This window comes from Phaseolus vulgaris, chromosome 8, assembly GCF_051622355.1.
Source record: "Phaseolus vulgaris cultivar YP4 chromosome 8, ASM5162235v1, whole genome shotgun sequence".
NCBI lineage: Eukaryota > Viridiplantae > Streptophyta > Magnoliopsida > Fabales > Fabaceae > Phaseolus > Phaseolus vulgaris.
Genome location: NC_143505.1, coordinates 60,227,731 through 60,237,411, shown reverse-complemented (window position 1 = coordinate 60,237,411; position 9,681 = coordinate 60,227,731). Strand labels below are relative to the sequence as shown.

At 31.8% G+C, this 9,681-nt stretch overlaps 1 protein-coding gene across 8 annotated transcripts; it reads left to right on the top strand.

Moving 5' to 3' along the window:
• Nucleotides 1-2,076: 2,076 nt before the first annotated feature.
• KT1 (potassium transporter 1) lies at nt 2,077-7,886 on the top strand. 8 transcript variants are annotated; one of them, XM_068630003.2, is made up of 9 exons: nt 2,077-2,634; nt 3,389-3,632; nt 4,134-4,379; nt 5,159-5,209; nt 5,284-5,544; nt 5,641-5,693; nt 5,784-5,898; nt 6,056-6,310; nt 6,391-7,886. In XM_068630003.2, the coding sequence occupies exons 1-9, from the start codon at nt 2,590-2,592 to the stop codon at nt 7,389-7,391; spliced, it is 2,271 nt and encodes a 756-aa protein (XP_068486104.2). In that variant the 5' UTR covers nt 2,077-2,589; the 3' UTR covers nt 7,392-7,886. The 8 variants fall into 8 exon arrangements, with proteins under 8 accessions (XP_068486104.2, XP_090150361.1, XP_090150356.1 ...); XM_090294235.1 differs by having other exon boundaries at nt 2,078-2,634; nt 6,056-6,141; XM_090294230.1 differs by having other exon boundaries at nt 2,086-2,634; nt 4,134-4,425.
• Nucleotides 7,887-9,681: the final 1,795 nt, after the last annotated feature.

The window sequence follows — 9,681 nt, the reverse complement described above, 5'->3', positions numbered from 1 at the left end:
CTAATTGAATTCTTAAATGTAACATTGATGATTTATTAATAGCAGTGACTTATATTTCCTATGTATATTTCTGAATGTGTTCGAATTTGTACCTTGATTATAATATATTTTTATTTTACATTTAACTTGTTCTGTATTTTTTTTTGTCAAAACTTTGATTTTCTTAAGTGGTTTTATGAAACACTTTTAATTTTTTCTTTTGATTCCTAAATTTTTATTATATATTTTTCACTGGTAGTGTAGCAATAGAGATCAAATACTAGGTAATTTTTTGAAGTTAAAAGAAAAACAAAAGTGATTAAAAGTCAAAAGGAAAATTTAAACATATTTTAGGAATGAAAACATATATTTTAAAGTCTATTTTTAATAAAATAATTTATTTTTGAGCTCTTTAATTATTGCCAAAGAATAGTGAGTAATAAACAATTTTTGTATAACAATATTTCGTTGTTATGTGATGGTGAAATCCAATAATTAGTTGATATTGTAAAATAATAGTAAAAGTTTCGTTGTCTTCAATTATATAGGCAATAAATAAGTTGATCTTGGCCAAGATTCCAAAATATGTTCACTTGTTACTATCAATCACTTGTGAAAGCTCACTCACCTTATTGTTGGTGAATGATGAAATCAAATGAATACATGAAATTTCAATTCTCTTTTCATTTCCTCTAGCACAGATTTAGATGCTCACAACAACAAAAGAACTACATAAATGAGAGCATGAAGCACAAAAAGAGAAGGATAAAGAAAATTTTACAAGTTTTCTTAGGATCTTTTGTGTAGTTTGGTAGGTTGTTAACATCACAACCTAGGTGCCTAATTCAGGTTGGCCAAAAGTTGTTCTTAACAAGAAATGAAAGGGTTGCTCTAAGTGAACTTCAACTGTGGAAATTTGCACCCTCAAAAACTGTGTTTTTGGTGGAAAACTTAGCTCTTTTTCTATTATTGGATGTGATCATAAGGTCAATGAAGACCAGACATTCATCTACTTCCATGTTCCTAGTTTATTATGAACATGCCCCACTTGGAAAATTGAAGTCGGTTCAATTACCCTACCCTAAGATATCATAATTATATTTTCATTATTCCCACAAGTTTCTCTAAAGAAAATATTTCACTTTAATGTCTCTTAAATGTTCTAAATTGCAGTTTGGAGGAAAAGAAAAGGAGTAAAAATTCATTTCTAATATGGGTTTTAAGCTTCAAACAATTAGAAACAATTTAAACCTAACTTCAAAATAATTATAAAAAAATTAACAAGTTTCCTGTGTTTAACAATTTATGACTAAATAATATTACAATATTTTATACTATTTCGTTATTGTCGATATGTAGCTTTACATCGCTTAAGTTAAATGAAGTTAAGAACAATTTAGATACATCTTTCGTCCTTAATCCATTAAAACGTATTTTAAAGATAAAAAAAACTGTGACGAAACTCAAAAACTTCAAAGTGAACAATATCTCATATGTGATAATTTAATCTAGTAATGTTATCTCAAGATAGACTTTCATATTTTATTTGTTTCTATAAACATTATATAACTAATAACGATCTTAATTGACAAATAAAAAAAATGGCCACTCTTTTTCTTTAAAACTCCACTACCAAACATTGACTAAGTAATCTTTCTAGCTCAAACAATTGACAAAACTGGGTGGTAATAAATTTACCTTTGACAATTTTTTTACCAATGGATGGTTTCTTCAAATGTTATGTTCTTGAGTTTTCAGTTCTAATTTTGTGCAGGAAAATAATAATGAAGAATTAGCTCTTCATATAGTGAATTTTTCTTCTGAAAAAATATTATTTATTGTAAGGAATATCCGTTATGTGAAAAAAAAATGTTAGATGGTTGTCTGTTATACATATATTTTAAGAATCGTTCCCAATTCTATTTTACTGACATCATAGGCTGAAACTATACCACTTATATGAAACCATAGATTACAATTATGAAATGAAAATGCCAGTTACTTGAAACATGGAAAGAGACATGTACCAAATCACAAAACCTATGAGCATCTTATACCAAAAAATACCTATAAGTACCCAACATTAGAGCTAACTATTGAATTTCTGTTCATGGTTGAAGATTTAGGAAAGATATTTATATTTGTTAGTTAGGATTAGAAACTAAGCTCAAGATAGATACTGCAAGAATGGTCATTTTAAAAAAATAAAGTAATGTAGATATATAAGACTATTTACATTTGTTTATAAGACAGTAAATCACTTCAATATTAACTGAATTCGTCTACATCTACACTGGATGTGAAAAATACTACTGATAGTTAGTATTTGAAGGGAAAAAAAGTTGTTTACCATTCATTTTGATTTTGAGGGGTGTGGGGAAGGTGTTAGGTTGGTTAATAAGTCCACCATGAGAGAGTAAAAGAGCATTGAATGCATTTTGCAACTTCTTTGGACACACACACCACTTGCCTTTCTACTACTTCACTTCTTCTACTGTTCATTTCCTGTATTCTCCTTCCTTTATTTCTATATATTATTCTCTGTCTTGTCATAACTGACCTCATCTTTGCTTCTGAATCATCATCCCCACTTTTCCTTCTCTTTCAGCCATGAACCCATCTGAACAATTTGTGGAACATGGAATGTCTGAGCAGGTACTCTTTTCTTAATTTTGTTCAGTCTATAAGCTGAAGGAACTGCCACCCTTCAATATTTTCATGGTCTCTATTAAGCTTTTTTAATCACTGATCCATTTCTACATGGTCATTATTCAGTGAATGTCTTCATTTTGCCATGTTTTCTAAATTGTTTTTTGAGCTAAATGGGGTTTTGTTACTTTTGTCTGTTGTGTTGAAAACTATGAGATGTTACTTGCATTCATAGTGTTCCCCTAAGGTGTATAAGAAGGACATTGCCATGTTCTGCTTCAGATTTTAAAGCCAGTGTCCTTTTCTTGATGTCTCCTTTTAATTATTTACTGGTTTTTGGCATTGCATGTTACTCATTTTAAACATTACATTGGATCCTCATCTTGCTATTTGTACTTTATGGCTGAGCTTATCGAGGTTGATGCCATCCAACCAAGTTTTTCTGGGCATCTGATTTTGATGAGCTGCTTCTTATCTCTCTATTTATTTCACTCCTTCAATTTTTCACATTTGATTAATGTTTGTGTTTTGAATTATGGAGAATGTTGGTCGGAGCAGGGCTTAATTAGGGAGGAATTCTCAATTTTAACATTTCCCTTTTGAAATTTGAAAGATAATAAACTGGAATGTTCATGATGATACTCAGAAGTTCATAGAATGCTTGAATAGAAATTTGATTTACTTTGTCATATTGGCTATTATGGTACCTGGCTAGAACACTGTATATTACTAATTTCTTATGCTTGACTTCATGTATCAGAATTTAAAGAGAACGTCTTGTGCAACTGTGCTCACTCTAGCTTACCAAAGTCTTGGAATAGTTTATGGTGATCTCAGTACTTCTCCTCTTTATGTTTACAAGACCACATTTTCAGGGAAGTTGAGACTCAAAGAAAATGATGAGGAGATTTTTGGTGTGCTTTCGTTTATCTTCTGGACATTTACCCTTACTGCTCTCTTCAAATATGTTTTCATCGTGATGTCTGCCGATGACAGTGGGGAAGGTAAAGTCTTGAATCATGATCATGGTGCTCATCTCATCATGTGTCTCTGTCCATTTTCTCAGGCTTACAAGCTACAAACTTTTTCCTCAAATAGCACTATTTCCACATCATGGTGTTCAACACCTTTTTGTTTTTATTTCCCTATCTAGCACTATGCCAATTATAACTTCTTAGGAAAGTTATATAATTTTATATTCGTATTCTTTTAAACCAAAAGTTACACCACTGCTGAACCTTGTGCTTTACCAAATGGAAAAAAGAGAAGCAAAGTCTAGAAATATAATCACGAATAACACAATTTATTAATTAGCAGAGTATATTTCAGGATTAATTTACTTCCTGACTTAACATTGTATGTTGAACAGTTAGCTAAATGAGTCATTATTTTGTCTCAGTTGTAGACAGCAAGAAAACCTCTTGCTCCATGAGCATCTAAGAATCTCTCATGTTATTGAGGATGATTAGTGAAATGTTTTTAGAATGAGTGGTTGACTTGTGCAGGAGGTACCTTTGCATTATACTCACTTCTCTGCCGGCATGCAAGACTAAGCATTTTACCTAATCAGCAAGCCACGGATGAGAAATTATCTGCTTATACCACCCAAGATTCTAAAGACACATGGCTTTCTTCTCATTTGAAGTTGTTCTTTGAAAAGCACCAGAGGTTCCAAAAAGGACTGTTGATCTTTGTTCTGCTAGGAACCTGTATGACAATTGGTGATGGTGTGATTACACCTGCAATATCAGGTAGTTGATCAAGAGCAGCCCATGAGCTTCTATAAGAACACATGAAGTATGTGATCCATCATTCACTTTGTTATAGTTACATGACTGCATCCCTTAAATGGCAGCTTTAGGTCATTATACCCATTTCTAAAATTGTTATTCTTGTTAATTTTGTCATCACATGTTTCAGATTAAATATTGTATTGTTTACAGAAACTGTACCATGAGTCACTGTGGACAAACTTCTCAACAAATACTTATAGGAGACAAACTTAATGAATGAAGGAGGTAAAATGAATCAATTTTTTTACACAAGTTCAAACTAACTTACGTATTCCAAGCTACATGAAGTTGGATAAGAAAGCTTTTGAAAAGTTGAATTGCATAAGTTCATTTTAATTTGAGAGAAATTGATTCATTTTATCTCCCTAATTTTTTTATTATCTTCTTATTCAAGTACTTATTGAGAACTTTATCCAAATTAACTCTAATCATGGATATGCATCTCAAACATTACTTCACAATAGTTGTGCATTTCATAATGTATGATGTAGTAAAGTCTAAGTTCATATTATCCTGGAAAGGAGTACAAGTTACTGAAGGTTATTGACATTTTATGCTTTCTGATTAATATGTTTGGTAGAAAGGGTAAGTGCTATTCTTCTTTCAAGGAAGATTTGTTGTATGAAAAATGTGTTGCTTAGGGTTCTCTTGCACCAGAACATTATATATTTCAAATGGCATTATATATTATTTGTTTCTCCTTTGAATCTGTGAACATTCCTTGTGTCTCCTTTCAGTTTTTTCAGCAGTTTCAGGAGTTCAAGTTAAGATCAAAGAACTCCATGACAGTAAGCCCACCAAACATCTTTCAAAAACCTTTATATCTATTCACACTTTTTAAAGCTCTACATTATTTATGCAGATTATGTTGTCATAATCTCGTGTGTCATTTTAGTGGTCCTTTTCTCCATTCAACATCATGGGACACATAGAGTTGCTTTCATGTTTGCCCCAGTAGTTGCTGCATGGCTTTTGTGTATAAGTGGTATTGGTATATACAACATATTCCACTGGAACCGGCAAATATACCGTGCACTTTCTCCATTCTACATGTTGAAGTTCCTCAAAGCCACTGGCATTGAAGGTTGGATGTCATTAGGTGGAATTGTGCTTTCAATCACAGGTACATATGATATAGTATTTTGTATTTTTTTTTCATGAGCATCTATAATATAACAGCTAGAGTAGTGGGATTAATTTTCCTGTGATACTGTCTCAGGAGTGGAGGCAATGTATGCTGCTTTGGGTCATTTTTCTGCACTCTCAATAAAGGTAAATATACATTTTTGAGAGTATAGTTAAATAAATGATTAACTAAGTTGAAAATGATACATTGCTTTAACAGATGCCCTTAAATCTCAGGTAGCTTTCACATGTCTAGTGTATCCCTGCCTGATTTTTGCATATATGGGAGAGGCTGCATTTCTCTCCAAGCATCATCATGCTATTCAGGACAGTTTCTACAAAGCCATACCAGGCAAGAAATTATTTCGTTGGGACATCCATGAATTGTCTCATTTTATTTTATTTATTTTTTGCTGATAAAAAAAAGAGTCAAGAAATTATTTCAAGAAGCAACAGGCTGTCAATGTTATTTATGGCCTCTAGTGTAATTGGGCTACTGTTTTCTGCAGAAACTGTATTTTGGCCAGTTTTCATAGTGGCAACTTTCGCAGCCATTGTTGGAAGTCAAGCAGTGATTTCTGCCACCTTTTCCATTGTAAGCCAGTGTTGCGCGTTAAATTGTTTTCCTCCGGTTAAGATTGTTCATACTTCAAGCAGAATATATGGACAGATTTATGTCCCAGAAGTGAATTGGATATTAATGTGTCTTTGTTTAGCTGTCACGATTGGCCTTAGGGATATAGACATGATGGGTCATGCTTATGGTACACTTCTCTTCCACTATGTTTGCTTATGATGTTTGAAGTATGACATGTAAGTTCTAACCATTTTGCTTGGTCTGCAGGGCTGGCTATAACCACTGTAATGTTTGTGACAACATGCTTGATGACACTAGTTATGGTCATTGTTTGGAAGCAGGGAATGATAAAAGCCATCTTATTTTTGGCATTGTTTGGATCAATTGAACTGCTTTACATCTCAGCCTCAATTTACAAAGTCCCTGAAGGAGGATGGATCCCCCTTGTGCTATCTTTTATCTTTATGAGTATAATGTTCATTTGGAACTATGGAACAATGAAGAAACATGAATTTGATGTGGAGAACAAGGTTTCAATGAGCAAGATTCTGTCCTTGGGACCTTGTTTAGGCATGGTCCGTGTCCCAGGAATAGGAATCATTTTCAGTAATCTGGCTTCAGGTGTTCCTGCTATATTTGGTCACTTTGTCACAAACTTGCCAGCATTTCATCAAGTGTTAGTTTTTGTATGTGTCAAATCAGTTCAAGTCCCTTGTGTCAGTGACAATGAACGGTTGGTGATCAGCAGGATTGGGCCAAAGGAGTACCGAATGTTTTGTTGCATTGTGAGGTATGGTTACAAGGATCTGCAACAAGAGAACTACAACTTTGAGAATAAATTGGTAAGTGCAATAATACAATTTGTGGAAATAGAGGAGAGTGATCCAGCACCAACACCAGAAGAATTGTGTATAGATGGTGGAAACTTGAATATGGAACACTTTGCCTTTTCACCACACACTTTGAATAATTCATGTTACATAGAGAAAAGCTTCCCATTTTCACGTGTAAAGAAGAATGACATTGACCATCTTCAAGAGTCTCCCTATAAAGATGAATCTGTACAGATTTTAAGAGCCAAGGAGTCTGGTGTTACCTATATACTTGGACATTCCTATGCAGAGGCAAAGAAATCATCCTCTCTTCTAAAGAAATTTGCCATAAATGTTGTTTACGCTTTTCTAAGCCAAAATTGCAGAGACCCTGATGTTTTCTTGAACGTAGCACATACTTCTCTGCTAGAAGTTGGTATGGTTTACCATGTCTAACTCTAACAATTTCACAAAGGCATTTGCGTTGCATAGAACAAAATAATCAGTTTGTAAATGTTGGTTAAAAAAACATTGACAGTGACTTACTTTTGCAAAGAAGTTATCAAGACCAATCAGTTGTAGATTTACACCATTGAGCTCAAGGTGTTCATGATTCTGTATCTAAGAAAGTAATTTAAACATTTGTTTCGTACAAGAAAGTAGAACACACAGATGTACATATTTATGAAATATTATTCTACATTCTTGAGGCATATTCTGTGTAACTGTATATGTAAAACGAGCTTAGATAGTATCTTGAACTGATTGTACAATTGTTGATGTGCCTTTAGTTTTCTTGTTCCTTCCTTCAAGTCTCCTCCTTTTGTTATCGGTGCTCGGTTGGTGGATTCGGAAAAGGTACTCTGACACTCAAGTAAGTACTCTGTGTAAAGAGAGTGTATATTGTAAAGCTGATAAAAGCATACCTTACACATTTTTTTACAGAGTTTATTTATAGTGTTTAGTCATGAACCCTTGTTGTGATGAACCGAATGATTTATAGCATTATCTCGGATTTATAAAGAAGATATATTGGTACATTGATGTCACTTGGATTGGGTAGAACATAATCAGAATTCATAGACAATTTTCATAATTGTCGTTGTTTTTTTTGTTAAATGTCTTTAATATATATTAATGCAGTCGATCATCGAGACTTATTAACATGACTTGTCCGGTAGCGACATATACGGTAGCGACATATAGCTCAAAATGCACGGTAGCGACATATAGCTCAAAATGCACACCGAGCCTCACAATTCTAAGCATGTGTTATTGAACAGCATGAAATTGAAAATGTTGAGATGGCTTTGTAAGATTATTGTATAATTACTGAGGAAAGAGGGTAATCTCTTTTTTCTAAAATACTTTTTCGTGCTTCATCTTATTAGTGAAATTCATTAATCCTTTATCTATTAAATTTTTCACTCTAGTCCTTTATTTAAGGTTAATGTCATTTATGACATAAAAGGCCAAAATCGAAATGTATAAAGAACATTAATCAAAATGAGATTTACTAAAGTATGTACTAAAACAAATTTTTTTCTTAGTTTTGGAAGCCTCATCTTAAAATGGTTTCTTATTATTACTTCCACACCTCTCACTTTTGGAGTCTATAATGTACCAATGAACCGGGTCACCCAACATGAAAATAAAAATAAAATTCTTGAATTATTCTTCATTCTGAATTTCAAAATTATTCTTCATTCTGAATTTGAAAATTTAGAATTTAAAAAATACATTTAAAAGAATAAATCCAGAATAGATTATTGTGTTTTGAAAATGAAATTTCACAATAAAGTTCGAAAATCAAAATCTCATTTTAAAAAGCAAATTTAGAATACAAAATATACGTTATGAAAAAAAAATTTAAAAATGGTATGAAAATCCAGAAGAAAGGTTCCGACAACATTTTTTATTCACACCCCTCTTTTATTTAAGTATACTTTTATCATTTCACATGTAAATTGGGTGCATAAATTAATTGAAAAAAAAAATTGGAAGGAAAAGGAGGCTCCTTCTTCTTACAGTCCTAATATTTTTTTTTCTCTCACTTTCATAATATAAAAAAAAATATTAATGTGTCTACTATAACACTACATAGTTAATTAAAACTATATTTTAAATTAAATAATCTAATATAAAATACAATTCCACGTCATAATTTGAAAGGAACCTATTCCTTTTCGACCTATTTTTAAAAAAAGTGTTTTTTATTTCAATAATATATATATATATATATATATATATATATATATATATATAGTATTTTAGTAAATGCATTATTGTTATGGGTGAGAAAAAAATATATAGAGGTGAAGGAAGAAAATGTGAATAATAAAGTAAATAACTCAATCCACCAACTCATAATTTTGTTAAAAGATGGAAATATATATTTGTTATCATTGTTAGGTTGTTTTATAAACTTAAATCCTCTCATTTGGCTTCTTGAGTTGTTTTGGTGAAATAAGAAAATGAAACTTTTTTTTTTCATTTATAGTATTTTATCCTCCCTGGAACATGCATTATTTTTATTTCATTAATTCACAGATTTACCTACCAATCTATTTGTAGTGGTAGACACCTAACGAGGCACACCAACAAAGGGCAAAAACACGTGTAATTCTTTTCCAAAGTTACTACTTATGTGACTGTCAGAAAAATTGTAATTAACATACTCGTACACACAACTTCAACTTTATTAACTTTTATAAAATATTGTTTTTTATAAAAAAAATAGAATTAT

Excerpts from the sequence above, each read along its gene's own strand:
- KT1 (XM_068630003.2), top strand. The coding sequence starts at position 2,590 with ATGAACCCATCTGAACAATTTGTGGAACATGGAATGTCTGAGCAG. Across the intron at positions 3,633-4,133 it reads TGCCGATGACAGTGGGGAAG|GAGGTACCTTTGCATTATAC; the intron begins GTAAAGTCTTGA and ends TGACTTGTGCAG. Across the intron at positions 5,210-5,283 it reads GATCAAAGAACTCCATGACA|ATTATGTTGTCATAATCTCG; the intron begins GTAAGCCCACCA and ends TTATTTATGCAG.